The 14483-nt window shown below is 33.9% G+C and overlaps 1 protein-coding gene across 6 annotated transcripts in view; it reads left to right on the top strand.

Moving 5' to 3' along the window:
- Positions 1-14483, top strand: part of LOC143904254 (dystrophin, isoforms A/C/F/G/H) — a 483734-nt gene that overhangs the window by 112100 nt on the left and 357151 nt on the right. For all 6 annotated transcript variants that reach the window (XM_077418912.1, XM_077419080.1, XM_077418996.1 and 3 more), the window contains exon 36: positions 1324-1422. In XM_077418912.1, coding sequence (XP_077275038.1) covers positions 1324-1422 — 99 coding nt within the window. The remainder of the gene's footprint in view (positions 1-1323; positions 1423-14483) is intronic.

Genomic DNA, 14483 nt, shown 5'->3' with positions numbered 1-14483 from the left:
TTCTTGCATGGTTGCTGTTGCGTCGCCGACCGATCGATCAGTCGGTGTTAGGTCGAGAATTTCAGGGCGGTTTTTTTTTTTTTCAATATGTTGTTTGTCGTAAACGTTTATTTGATTGTCATGATCTTTTGAGGTATTTCAACTAAAATTTGATACACAACGTACAAGCACGCTAAAATTGTCAGCGGAGATATTTCCGTTGTCTAGCGAAGCGTTACGCGCGCGCGCGCGGACGAGCTTTTAAATATATTATTGGCTTTGCAACTCGTAGTTGCAATGGAAATGCGATTATGCAACTTGATATTTAATTAATCGCACCAATGAAGCCATTTACGAGGAAAAACTGTTCGCCGTAATGAATGCTCGAAAATGTAAATTTGTGATGCAATTGCGGACGTTCACTCACGCTGTATATTACAATAGCGGCTAAATCCGTTTAGAGTAATTATGTTGCGGACTTTTTCGTGATTGAGAATTAGTCTTTTTGAATGTTGCTTTCACACGCAATTATTTACTTTGGTTATTATCGACACTTTAGTTCCGTTAACGCAAAATATTTTATTCGAAAATTTAAACTTTAGATTGATCAGGGAATGCGCTCTTGAAATTTGACGCAAGTTTTAGGACACGCCTCGTACATTCAGTATTTGCCTATTCTTATGGCTCTTGACGAATATTGAGGTAAATCGAAGTCGGCCACTTACGAACGGACACTCCCTACTAATTTCCGGCAGCAAATATCCTAGTTCCGGTTCTGCGTTCTCCCCCTTTTCGCTAGCTCTTTTCTATCTGATTTGAGCCACTTTCGGAGGATGGAGATATTTGCCACTGACGCCGATACTCACGTTTCCTAAGGGATATAAGTTTTATTGCTATAGCTAATTTGTGATTAATTTATCAAGATGGATTATCAATTTATGAATTGATCAATGATCAAAGATACATTAATTAATTTAGTATGCCGCTTTTGTTGTGAAATATAATTATATTTGCTTGAAATTATTTTTACTTCTATCTTTTATTCTAGTACAGTATAATATCATTTTAATATAATTTTTATATTATTTAGATATGATAATAGAGTTTTTTAATATAATAAAAGGCAAAATACTGGTAAACTTTTTTTTTATATTAAGTGAATGGTATATTCAAGCAATAAGAAAGGCATGGCATAATTACGCAAAAAACTGCAACAAAACTGTAGTCTTTAATATTGTAATTACGTTTCTGCAGAACTAGTTAGGTTATAATTTAGGTATTGCTCCCTTTGAACAAGGTTGCTAATATACTATCATAATTATTGTTTGCTTGATTACATTGCAGATACGTGACTGGCTTACGGTCGAAGAAGAGATGTTACGACAACAATCTGTGGTCGTCGGCGATGTCGATGAAATCTTGCATCTTCTGGACAAACAGAAGGTAAATCACTTAATAAAAATAATTTGTCATATTTTCAACAAATTTTTTGTAATGTCGAATCTATTTTCTAGAGTAAAAGTAATTTTGTAACTTGTGAATATAATACAAATGAATAATTAATTAAAATTTGTACATTAATGTTTAACACAGTTAATGATGATACACGTTTAGTGCGAGTTTTTTAAACAAAATATAACAGGAATATTTATTTGTATATATTCAAAAACGACAATAAGCATGCATGATATAATAATTTAATTGTTATATGAAAAAAACGGGATGTGACGTTATTCAGTTCTATTATTACATGCGCATTTTATTGAAACCGTGCTAGATAAGATTTTAATGAGCTAGATTGTTGAAACATTGCCAAGTTTATCAAAATTCGCCGAGGTAAGCTGTAAAGCTGACTAACAATGCTTATTCAAGTTGCCTAACTCGTGCTTGCGCAGCATTATTAAAAGCTCGCCCGACGCCTTTCCTTTTTTTTTCTTCTACCGTTTTATCTTTATGTTAATAACAAGGCTGTTAAAGTCGTACGCTGTTGTAACAGCCGCACGAAATTAAATATTAAAAAGCTTCTTAGATATACGCTGCTTTGTTGTTTCCATTTTCTTAAGTGGTTTGCATTTTGTTTAAAAAATTTTATTTTGCGTTTAATTATCAGTTGCTGATCTTCTCAAACAGATATTGTGAAATTCATGTTTTATATTACTGTGGTTTTTCGTCGTCGTTTCGTATGAATGAGCAAACGGTAAAAGCGGCAGAGAAAGCTAAAAGCTCCAACGTCGGTAACCTCGCGTTCTGTCACAGCCGTGCAGTCGATATTTCAACCCCCGAGGTTTGATTCAAGTGCCTGTGCTGCGGGGGTAAAATGTTCCCCCATCATTTTCATACACTCAGTTCAGCGTAATACCGTGAGTGGAAAAGTTATCGCCGGACGATGATAGGAAAGGCGTGACTGCTTGACTGCGAGAAAGAGCGAAGTCGCTCTGTGAAGTCGGGTGCGTAGAACTTCCGTGATACGAATGTAGGGATGTTTAGGTGATTGACCGGGAAAACCCTGACATTGGCATTGGCATTAAGGGCCCGACGAACATTGCCACGCCTTCCTTTGTGCGTCGACGTCGTACTGCGCGTTATTCCGCCATGGTTGTTAATTGCATTGGCCTTAATGGGTCGATATCCAGAACCGTCGCGAGCGACACGAAATTGCTGCTTTGTGGGCAACGTAGGATATATTGTATAAATCACAGAAAAATGTAATTTATTCATCGTATTGTGACATCACACACACACACACACACACACACACACACATATTTTTTAAATTTCTATACGCCGAGACTCATCCATTTTATTGTACATACGTTAATTTTTAGCGCAGTATTTTGCGATGTTCTTGTGCAACCTTGCATAAATGCACATGTTGAATGAATATCGAGTAAATCGATATTTTATAGTAAGAATAATTAGACGTAACGTAATCGGATTTTACCATAGATTGACATTTCGTGTTACACTTTATTAAATGCACATAGGAAGTGCATTTAATATATCATGTATTTATAAATTTATAAAATGCTGATTCTTCTTTAGGTTATTCATTATATATTTATTCTGAATTCTATTTATATTTGAATTGAGCATAACGATGTTAGAAAATATCTCGAGAGATATTCGTATTACAAAATAATTATAAAGTTGCATTCGCAATAATAAACTTCTTATAATTTTGTTATTTTATAGTATATAGCTACTTGCTTTGATAATTATAGGAAAGTCTAAATCTAAATCTATCTTCGGTCCGTTTAAGTAAATCGTAAAAACGGTATTAATACGTGTCTGTAGATTTCTGCAGCAAAAACTTGCGCGCACTATATGTTTCTATGTTCTTTATACTCCCCGAATCTGGTCTTCTTTTCCTATCTTCCTCTCGCGCGATAGTGTTCTTCCGTGAAAAACTCTACCACGGAAATAACACGAACGTTTACTGTAAATTTTCTTGGAGCGAGGCACGAGAGTACATTATTGCATGCCCCTTCATTCCCCTTGTGCTATTCTACATTATATCCTGGAAACTTACAACGTCAGTTTCAAGGAACTGGTATTTTTCGAGTTGCATACTTTCGCGCGCGGATGCAACTGTTTTATTATCCATTTTTTCAAGTTCTCGTTTTAATTTTAATACTCTGCTACTTTTAATTCGCGTTTATTTTATTTTTCTCAAGGCACAATCATGTTCCTTGTCCATTTTTTATAATTCTAAGTTTTTGCTATAACATCTATGTAGCTTTAAAGGTGCGCGAGTAAACGATAGGGAAATGACATAAATCATTAGCTTCAATATGCATTTCTTATCGAAAAAATATAACCTCCCGCACGTGGAAGGTTATTGTTCGTTAATGTGAAAGCTTCAGAAAAAATCGGCGTGATAAGGTTTCCTTTCGGAACAGGAATTCTTCTCCATTCGAACGGAAGCGGAGTCATTTTTTTTCCTCGCGGCGTGCGCTGCAGGCGGTTGCGAATGGGACAAATGGCGCACTTGATTGATCAACGTTATTGTATTCTGACAAATGACAAATCATACAGTCTTCTTTCGGTTTACACCTCAGAACGGGGATTCGGAATTTTTGGGGATGCGTTTTGAAGGGTGACTGAAAACAATAAGTTTGTTACGCTGCACTGGTGTTGCTATTGATTTCCGATTGTGAGGATGCCGAGGGAGGAGATATTTTTGCGCGCAGAAGGCATACAGAGCGAAGACAGAGATCTTACCGAAAATATATTGGATTTTCTATGTACGTTGTTAGAGCCGTTTAGGATCATATTGGTTTCTTTACGAAAATCGTTCTGTATACTAATTGTAAGTAAATTCAGGGACTAATTATACGTTCGAGAAGACTTCACCGTTTCACACACAACTGGGATATTTAACGTCTCACACTCCAAATCTCATTACAATTATACTCGACGTAATTGTCACATTGGATTTTCTCTCTCTCTCTTTCTCTCTCTCTCTCTCTCTCTCTCTCTCTCCCCTTCTCTTTCTTCTCTCCCTTTCCTCTCTTCGCCTCCTCTCTCACTTTCTCCTTTCTCTCACCTCGTCCCTCTTTCTCTTACTCTCCATGAGCTTACTTAAGCTTGCTCCTCTGTTACCGTTACACAAGTCATTGTCATCACCTGCTACGTAACAGAATTCATCCGACAAAGCCCCAATTAGAAATCCGGGATGCATTAGATGCATGTTAGCATGAAACGTGCTTTTAATCACTTGTAAGGTGTTTCCATTTTAAGCAATTAAGATTTTTTTTATAAATTAGTAATTAGAATAATAAATAGCGTAATTAATAAGGATGTGGGATAAGAAATGTGACACGTTATATTGATTGCTTTATTATAAATATTAATTACTTTTGTTCAGTCAGAAACTTCCGGTAATAATAACTTACATTCAGAATTGCTTGACATTTTTCAGTTTAAGTTTTCGAAACATATATTTCCATACAAATTTACGAAACAAATAACAGCAAAATATGAGTTAAATATCTGTTTTGTCTTTTATTGACTGAGCACCGATTAAAAGAATGTATCCCTCCTCTCACAGAAATTTTAGATGTAATATCTACAGAGGAAAGTTTATGAATAATTTTAATATAACTATATTGCATCTAAATCGCGTATCGACATACTATTATTGTTACTTGTAGCCTCCATGATCGAGCTTATTGAGTTTTGATTATTTAAATAACTGAATTAATAGGCTATAATACGATTACCTACAAACTATTATTAACACATTATCTTGTCACTTATGTCTTTTTGAAAGCAATCTTATGAGTAATTTAAAGAACATTGCAAATTCACGTGTTTATTTTAACTGAAACTCTTCTCATGCATTTCTTGCCGTTTTAAATCACGTCATTTAACACGGTTGGACGTACTAACTTTTAATTTAATACGATTCAACGTGTTAATTTAGCACGCAACAAAACGTGTAAAACGAGCTTCAAGAAAATGTGTGATTTTTAGACGTTTATAGATTTACAGTGAGAAATCTCGTAATCACACTACCGTACACTAATAATATCTATACTATTTGCAAACTGCTCTCTTGCTTATTATCCTGCGTCGTATATGTCCCCATCGTAAGCGTTATCGTTTAAGCTACACGAACGTCTTCATCTTACGGACGACGTCCTTCACACCGGGTGCAATAAACGTCCTCGCTATTATTTCCTCCGTTTCCACCGTCCGGCTTTGTTGCTGGCGTTTATAACCCCGACGCACCATCTCATCGCGGCTCTTCCGGTCCGGACCCAAAGGATTTCAGGGTTGTACTCCTTATACCGTGCCGTGGAGGACTTACCGAGTAATAATGCCAGGGAGTCGCGCGCGCCTGTAGTTATGAAGAACCTTCCACGATCTCGCAATTTCCCGGTTATGCCGGTATCCGGTGAATAGCCGTCCTCATTCCATAACGCGTATGCGAGCTTACAGCTTGTATATACAGATATACGTGTCGCCGGCGTGGCGACGTGCGGAGTGTCGCAGATTTTCTACGCGAAAATTGAAATTCATCGTTTTCTCATCGTTCCTGTCGGTGTACTATGTACCCTCGGGCGAAATCACGATCCATCTTCACGTAGTTTCACGGTCAGGCATCGTCAGTAACATTATTGGATTCAATCGAGATGGTAAAGTCGACAAAATACTGCTGAAACTGTTTCCTTTTCTGCCAATTTTACAAACGTTTTAGCTATTTTAATGCGTTATGTAGCGTAGTATAACTTCTGAAATGTAATAACAAGTTTGCGACCAATATTTATGAGATTATAAAGAACGTTACTGTTATTGAAAGACTGACTCTTTTATAAGGAATTCATAGCCCATTTGTTAAGAATAGAAAAGTAGAAAAAAAGAGAAGAAATTTTTCTATTTTTATAATTCCAAAGTTAGAGTTATACATTAATTCATGAATTCTTAGATAGCAACATATAGTAATTCTCAGATATATCTTTTAATGATGCAATATATTTCAAGTCACAAGTTTAATGTAGATAATTAAAGAATGTTTAATACTTTATATATATATATATATATATATATATATATATATACACTTAAAGAAGAATTTTACGGTTCATTTATCCCTTATTTGATTTTGAGAAATTTTATACTTTAATTAGACTTCAAGATATAGCAAAAAGTACAATATTTAATTATACCAAGTTTTGACGAAGTTTGTTTCCGCGCCACTAGATACTCTATAATTATTTCCGTAATTTATATCGTCAGACCGATAACTTTTATAAGTAAGTTTATACTTTAAGCAAAATTGAACTATGATGTAATAAATTTGTTACATTGAACTTCATTTTAAGACAAGAGATATGATCTTTCTAAAAATATAATAAAATATAGTAAATTTTTTTATTTTTTGGAGAAAATACCAGGGATATCACATGTTATTACAATATTTATACAAAAATATTTGTAAATGTAAACAAAAAATTTAATTTAGCATTGTAATTGATTAAAAAAAAAAAAAAGAAAAAAAAACCAATTTTTAATCGAGGAAATACTTATATTATCAAAAACAGATAATATCACTTTTTAATATTTTTTATTAGAAATTGATAGTATTACTCTTGCATAAAATATTCTTGAAATTATAGGTAAAGTTTTTGATTTAAAGTACTCGTGACATGCTCCGTAATATTTAATTACTGCATTTTCCGCTGTGAAAATTTTTTCAATTAGTAGAATTCCAGACTTTTTATAGAAGATGTTTTGAGCAGCATGGAAAGTTTATAGTGTACGATGTGACTATATATAGCAGTTACGTAAAACAGCTTGTTAAAGCGGTAAAGAAACGCTTAAAAGAAAAATCGCTTAACAGAAATATCCCGTTTATACGTACCTACTTATAATCGTGTGGGTATAAATAATTCTAATAAGTTTCCTAAGCGTATTGTATTGTCTGGTGCAACTATACATTTAACAAAGTTGTTTTTTTTCCCATATATATTACGTTAATTTTTTAATGTGATTTAATGAACTCTCATGAGCAAAATTTTATTTTATTTGTGTCGCATTTAAATTAAATTTTATGTTGATAAATGTTAGATAAAAATAGTTTTAAACTTGTAACACATTGTCTACAACAACAACACTCTCTAGCTATAAAATAAATAATTATAATTATTTAACAATTATGGCCAATAATTTTATAATTATTTTAAATAATATAGTATATATTTATTAATTATATTCATTAAACTGTGTTACTTTAATTAATTATGTTTATGACAAAATTTTATCAAAAGTATTTGCTTTAATTTTTTATCTCAAATTGCTCGCGCGATGCTTGTTATTGCGTGATATCTTCGTGTAAAGTACTTAAATAGTTTATACGCACTATATATACGTGCATTTTATATATACATGTAATATATGCTTTTCTAATTCTAGAATAACAATTATGAGGTTTTTTTCTGGCTATTTTAAGCTTCCCTTTTTTCAAACGATTTTCATCTTTTTTATAGTTTTATCACGATGCGATTCGGTTCTTTATAGCTTAGAGAGGAAGAAAGGTTTGCTGTTGCTTTTATGCCATTCGTGCAGTCAGTCGTCGTGTACTTCAGTTAATGGCAAATGCGTTTGTGACGTGCACCGTACGTCTTTATATACGTCGGGGTTACTTTCATGTTACACACGTATTTCGGACCACCTCGTCATATATCTTTGCCAAAAAAGCAATATGTAAAACAATAATTTCCATGGTTTAATACTTGCTATTTTGTTTTTACTTGCTGTAACACGAATGTCAGCTGTTCAATATATATATGAAGAGAAGATTATTTTATTTAAAATAATCTTAAGAGAAAATTTTATTTGAAACTTATACATTACATATTTGAACCTATTGATATTAATGTTTAATTATATAAAATAGAATGCATATATACCTATACGTGTAGAATTATTTTGCGAGGAAGTCATGAAAATAATTAATTAAAATAATAATCTAATGACTGATAAGAGAGAGAGAGAGAGAGAGAGAGAGAGAGAGAGAGAGAGAGAGAGAGAGAGAGAGAGAGAGAGAGAGAGAGAGAGAGAGAGAGAGAGAGTAATTTATGAGTATATATATAATATGTAAAAGATTGTGTAATGTAGACGTATGTATATTTATGTTGTTTGCTGATTTATAAAAATAATTAGAAATTTGGGAACATGCCAACACTTATCATGGTGGTACTATTTTATTAATAATATTATTAGCATGCATATTTGAAATTTTATCAAGTTTTTCTGGTTTTTTTTGCGTGTGTATATTATTTTTTTTATTTTATTTTCTTTTATCTCTTTTTGCATCTTTCATTGATATGTCCGCAGGCGATGAAAAATGCAATCATGAAATTCGACGACGACACGGTGTAGCGAGGGGAAATATGTAGTACCTAGTTGATAAACATATCTGTGCAAGTTGCCGAGCTTTTCTCGTGAAATTTTCAATATTATTTGGGCAAACATGCGACTTGCATGAGAGCGCTTGACCATCGTTCGAATTCACACGACATTTTGTGGATGAATATCTTTCCAATTTTATTTTAGCTAAATTTAAATTTAATTTTTTGCAAGTGCTGCGAGGATATTTACAATCTCAAAAATGATCTTGAGGGTCCTTAAAAGCGTAATGCAACGCTAAAAATCTAACTAGAGATTTGATTAATTAAATGCAACAAAATCAGATAAATTTTTATTTCGTGCTATGTTTAAATTTGTACAATATTTTCAATATTTCGACACAAAGAAAAAGGGAGAGAGAGAAAGAAAGAGAGGGAAGAATGAAGAGAGGGGGAGAGGAAAGTAATACCGCTGAATTTTAACAGCCCAAAATATGTGTGTGCTAATAGTAACAGAGTAATTATCACGACAAATATACGACGATGTACAACTAAATTTGTCATATATAATATTAGAGCTTAAATATTACCTAGTAATGTGTTTTTAATCTCCAAGATAGTCAAGAGGTCTTTTTGCGCCTCTGCTGTTAAAAGTTAAAACGGTGGGGTATTTTGCGTGTGCGCAATACGCATCTTCCTTGTCGATCCCTGTTCCATCGGATTAGGTGTAATGGCAGCGACGGGTTGGAACACACGTTCTGTATTAAAGGTTTAATCTCAAAATTACACGATTTCTATATCTAAGTATTACAATTTTATTTAAAAACGTTGCGATTGTCACATAATTTGCATTTTATATAAGATGTAAGAACTGAATATAAAAATTAGACAATTAATATGCCAAACACTGATATATATATATATATATATATATATATATATATATATGTTTCTATATATTTCTATATATATATATATATATATATATATATATTTAGCTTGTATATATTATATGTATATTAATTTCATTTTTAGATATACTAGATCGGTATTTTTCAACGAAATTATTTGAATTGTTGTACGCGAATTTAGAACAGAACATTTGCTTATCTATCTTCTTAGCATTTCTTTTTATTATTATAATCGGTGGAAAATATTTTAACTTTAATATTTTTTACACAAAACGACAATTTTTTTATTACACATTACATATTGTATATAACAACAAGAGAATTGGTATGGGTTCTATGTAATCGGGACAGGTCAATCCGCGTTTGCTTTAAATTTCGTACGGCTCGCAGCATTCGCTCGGCGGCACCCTCCACTACACGAATTTTGCACCCTATGGGCTCCGTATCCCATAGGATAGAGGATAGATATATACCGTTCTCTAGCTACCAAGGGTACCCATGAAGCAGCGTCAGATGCTGAATTCAGTTCGACTACGCGCTTTCATTGAGGTACACGCGTTCGGAAATCAAGCAGTGACGTCGTGATTGTTTATTAATCATTGCCGACACGATCATCGACTGATTGCAATGTACACGCATTTTTCGCTGTAAGCTGCCGGTTGCACTTTTTATATTCGTGCGCGGAAAACGATTTTCAGTGTCAACGCCAGCTCTCGACGCACGATGTGTTTGCGCACATGGCTATTTAGCCGGTGTACATCAGAGGATGATAAATATTTGCCTTGTTAACGAATGGAAAGCTGATTATTCGACAATCTCAAATTCCGTATTTGTAAATTCTCGCGAGATATCGTTGATGCTCTTCACTGATATGGAATTATGCATTATGGTCGCTTCTGCCAAATTTGTCTGGTGAATTGAACGATTATTTTCTGTGATCGACTATTGATTCACAACTGCCTAGTAAAATTAGACGAGTGAACTTTTTTTGACGGATTACAAACACATATTTTTGAACGTTTAAATGCCAGAAATTGGCTTGAAGAGTCTTTGAAAATTGTATTTATTTTTATCGTTTTAAATACACTTGTAGTATTGGATTTATTTATGAATTTTATCACGTTTGCTCTCACACGCAACTTGCGGTTTGGGATGTAAATCTCATGAATAATCATTTATGCAACGTTTTAAAATCTAACCCTTTGCTGTTTCGCTCACAGGGCCCTATTGTGTTTAATTGAATGCGCTTGTCGTCGATATTAAAGACCTGTTATCGCGCGTGGAATCGATAATGCAATTTTGACGGAAGGGCCCCAATGAAAATTAGGGATGCAGCCGGTGAAATACTGAACGAAACGAAAATCGATACAGCATATCCAGCTTCCTCTCTGTCCCGTCTCACGGTTCCGGCTCCTTTCTCTCTCCTTGTCGCGGCGAAAATCCGGCATCACTGGAATATCGAATTGTAAAACGAGGAACTGTACTGGTTTGAACTTGTCCACCCGAACCGTGCGGTTGAGCTAAACTAAAGTGTTTTACTGAAATAGCGTGCGAGAAATGTTTCAGGAAAACTGTTTTGAAACTTTTAACAATGTTTGATTCGGTAAATGGATTTATATATAGTAAATGATTAAATTGTAAATTACTTTTTAAATGCTATATTTGTTTCTGTATAAAAAATTTAAGAAGAGAATACAAAAAATTGTGCTATTTATTGTTTTTTTAATGACAATATTTTATTATTATTTAACGAGTCAAAAGCTGTTTTTTACATACCAACACGGAAAAAAGAGAATTGTCAAATTAAGACTTATACACTTGTATATACGCAATAATCTGTAATCTTTTCTTAAGAATTTTAAACAAAAATCGTTTGGCTTTTTCGACACAAATGGCAATTTTATTGAAATACTCACACGACGTTTTGATCGTGAATTTGGGTTCTTTTTAAGTGTATAAAAATAATTACTCTAAGAAAAAGTAGTGAGAGATCGTGTGATTGATAACATTTTTTCTCTTTCAACACATGTTTTGTGCGTTACGTAACAGCAGGCTTAATAAGGTAGATAAAATATTAACATAGTCAAGCGTTGTAAAATAATTGAAAGGAAGCACGTCTGCACCACATGACAACGGACATATAATAAACGAAACTAGTGAACATACGACATATGACAGATAAAGACTGATTACATTGTAGCCCTTATTATTTTTTCATATATCGCGCGTGGTCAAGTTCTCCATGTCTTTCTGTAGGTTAATCGAGTCATTGTGTTTTTTAATGAAAAACATTTCAGCGATTTCTCTCTTTTTGGTGTATTTTTTTTTATGTAAGATCTTCGATTTATACTAATTAGAAATAATAAAATTTGTGGTCGAAACGTCGTGTGATTACTTATTTCAATAAAATTGCCAGTGGTGTCGAAGAAGCCAAACAATTTTTGTTACTTATTCACTGGTGAAGTAAAGCTTCTATTTCTGTTTTAAGAATTTCTTTTTATTTTAACTTTCTTTTCTTGAACTATATAAATGACTTTATTCAAGCAAGTTTTCTTCATTTAACGCAATGTAATCTCATTTCAAGGTAGCCACGTTGAAACTAAAGATATTTTTAAATCACGAATATTCTTTTTTTCTGTTAAACGTCAGGAAAGTCTTAAATGTTTTAAAAGAGGACTGTTGACCATCGTGAAAAATGCTATTAGTATTATAAAAAAAAAAAATCCTATTAAATACAGTGTTTTTGCATTAAAATATTCGCTATAGCATAGCAATGGATGTAATTTATAATGTTATTATAATATTTTGTACTTGATATTTGATGTAAATTCTATAATTGTATTTCTATAATTGTACTTCTTGCGATTCGAAATTCTTCTATCAATCAGATGTCAGGATAAATATGTAGGTATATCATGATGTCAAATATACCGAAAAAGTTTCAGCAACTGGTTTTGAAAGAACGATCTCGAAAGAACTATATTATACCGATGAAAATTGCATATTTACCATGCGTCGCGTGTAAACGAATCAAATGTTTATGCTCTGATACATGCTGATACGAATAGCTTTTACTGTCCAATAATATCGGTTAAATCAATTTTTAATGCTTTTTTCTCTCGGTAATGCCCAATTTCGCAGGATATATCACAAAACTCACACTCAGGGTTTATTTACATTACAACAAAAACGTTTTCATTATAATGAAATTGAATCTTTTATGCGTTTTAATGCTGTCTCAAACGTTTCGAAGTTTTGACATTGTGGGTGGCCGCTGTATTCGCATTACGTGTCACATCAATGATTTGGGCCATGCAGGCCGATGCGAGCCGACAGTCTGACAGGTGACGGTTTGGCATTTTGTCCCTCCTGATATCTCCTTGTTTAGCTAGAAGGAATATATTTTCCGCTTAGGAAGATATATCGTTATTATTTTAAAGCTCCATCCCCAGTTTTGTTCATTATGTAAAAAAGTGTCGAAAAATACGTTATCGTTGTTATTAAGTAACAGCATTATTAAGTACGAGAGAGATGGGTATAATATGAACTCTAAAATTAGATCCACATATTTTATGCACACGACATCCTATAAAGGAAGAGGCTTCTTTTAAAGGATTTAATTGTGTAAGCGCATCAGTGCTTTTAACGTTATTAAAAACTGATACTTCGTATCGATCGATAAACCTCATAGGAGCTGCCATGCACGCAAGATGACGGACGTGTAGTTTTTTGTTTTATTTTTTGCGCTGCACGTAGATGATTACAGCAACGATATATATTGATAGATTACGCGGAAAGTTTATTTTACGGTACGGAAATTAGAAAATACCTGAAATATATTCCTATTATAGCCACGAAAATACTGATATGGGTTTGTATATAATGTAAATGAAACAATGCGTCCAGTTACTGCAACAAAAATATCTACACCAGATTATTATTTAGATTGTCCTTAAAAACGCATTTGATTGTTATGAAATCTGGCAGATAAAAGCGATATTTTTAACGTCGACGGGTCGCGATGGGAATTTTACAATTTAAAAAACGTTTGTATTTAATCGTTATTGTTGCCGTTTAGCTCAACGTACCACCGTTCAACAAAACTACAGGGAAATAAAATGTTCGATCGCTTGGTCGACAGAGCCCCAGAGCAGCCAAAAAATTTTATGTTGCGTAAATAATAGGCGTTTCATTAATCTGTGGACTACGTGCGAGCTTTTTGCGCGAGAGCTGGCTCCGGTTTAACGGGCGACTACGGAGCTAAAATACGCGAGCGAGTTTCTCGAGGGAGCTATAGGGATCGACAGAACTATCTCACTGATGGCGCTTTGTTCGATCCGGCTAGACACACGAGCATAAAGTGACCGTGTCCGGCAAAAGACGAAAAAAAGGAAGCTATCAAAAGCTTCGTTGCGCGACGCAAAGTGTGAGAGAACCTGTGCGATGGATCGAAAGGATTCTCAGCCTGGTACGTCAGCCACGTCGTCTATGTACACCGGCACCCTGCAGCTTCGCTTTAACGTAAGTGAGTAAAAAGGAGCAAAGCAGGTAGCTCTTTGAGACTAGCGAGAAGCTCTACGCAGGTAACATTCGTGGGGAACATACTTTCAATACTTGAAATTGACCACATTTCGACTGCACTCGATGCGGAGTTTCGTTCGCTTGAGATACTTCTTTTTAGATACTTATATCTCTCACGTCAGCGTCTCTTTTGTAAGAAAAAGTAAATGTGTGTCGCATG

Source organism: Temnothorax americanus, unplaced genomic scaffold (assembly GCF_048541705.1).
Source record: "Temnothorax americanus isolate GAGA-0224 unplaced genomic scaffold, ASM4854170v1 Scaffold1, whole genome shotgun sequence".
Classification (NCBI taxonomy): domain Eukaryota; kingdom Metazoa; phylum Arthropoda; class Insecta; order Hymenoptera; family Formicidae; genus Temnothorax; species Temnothorax americanus.
This window is presented reverse-complemented; position numbering and strand designations above follow the sequence as displayed.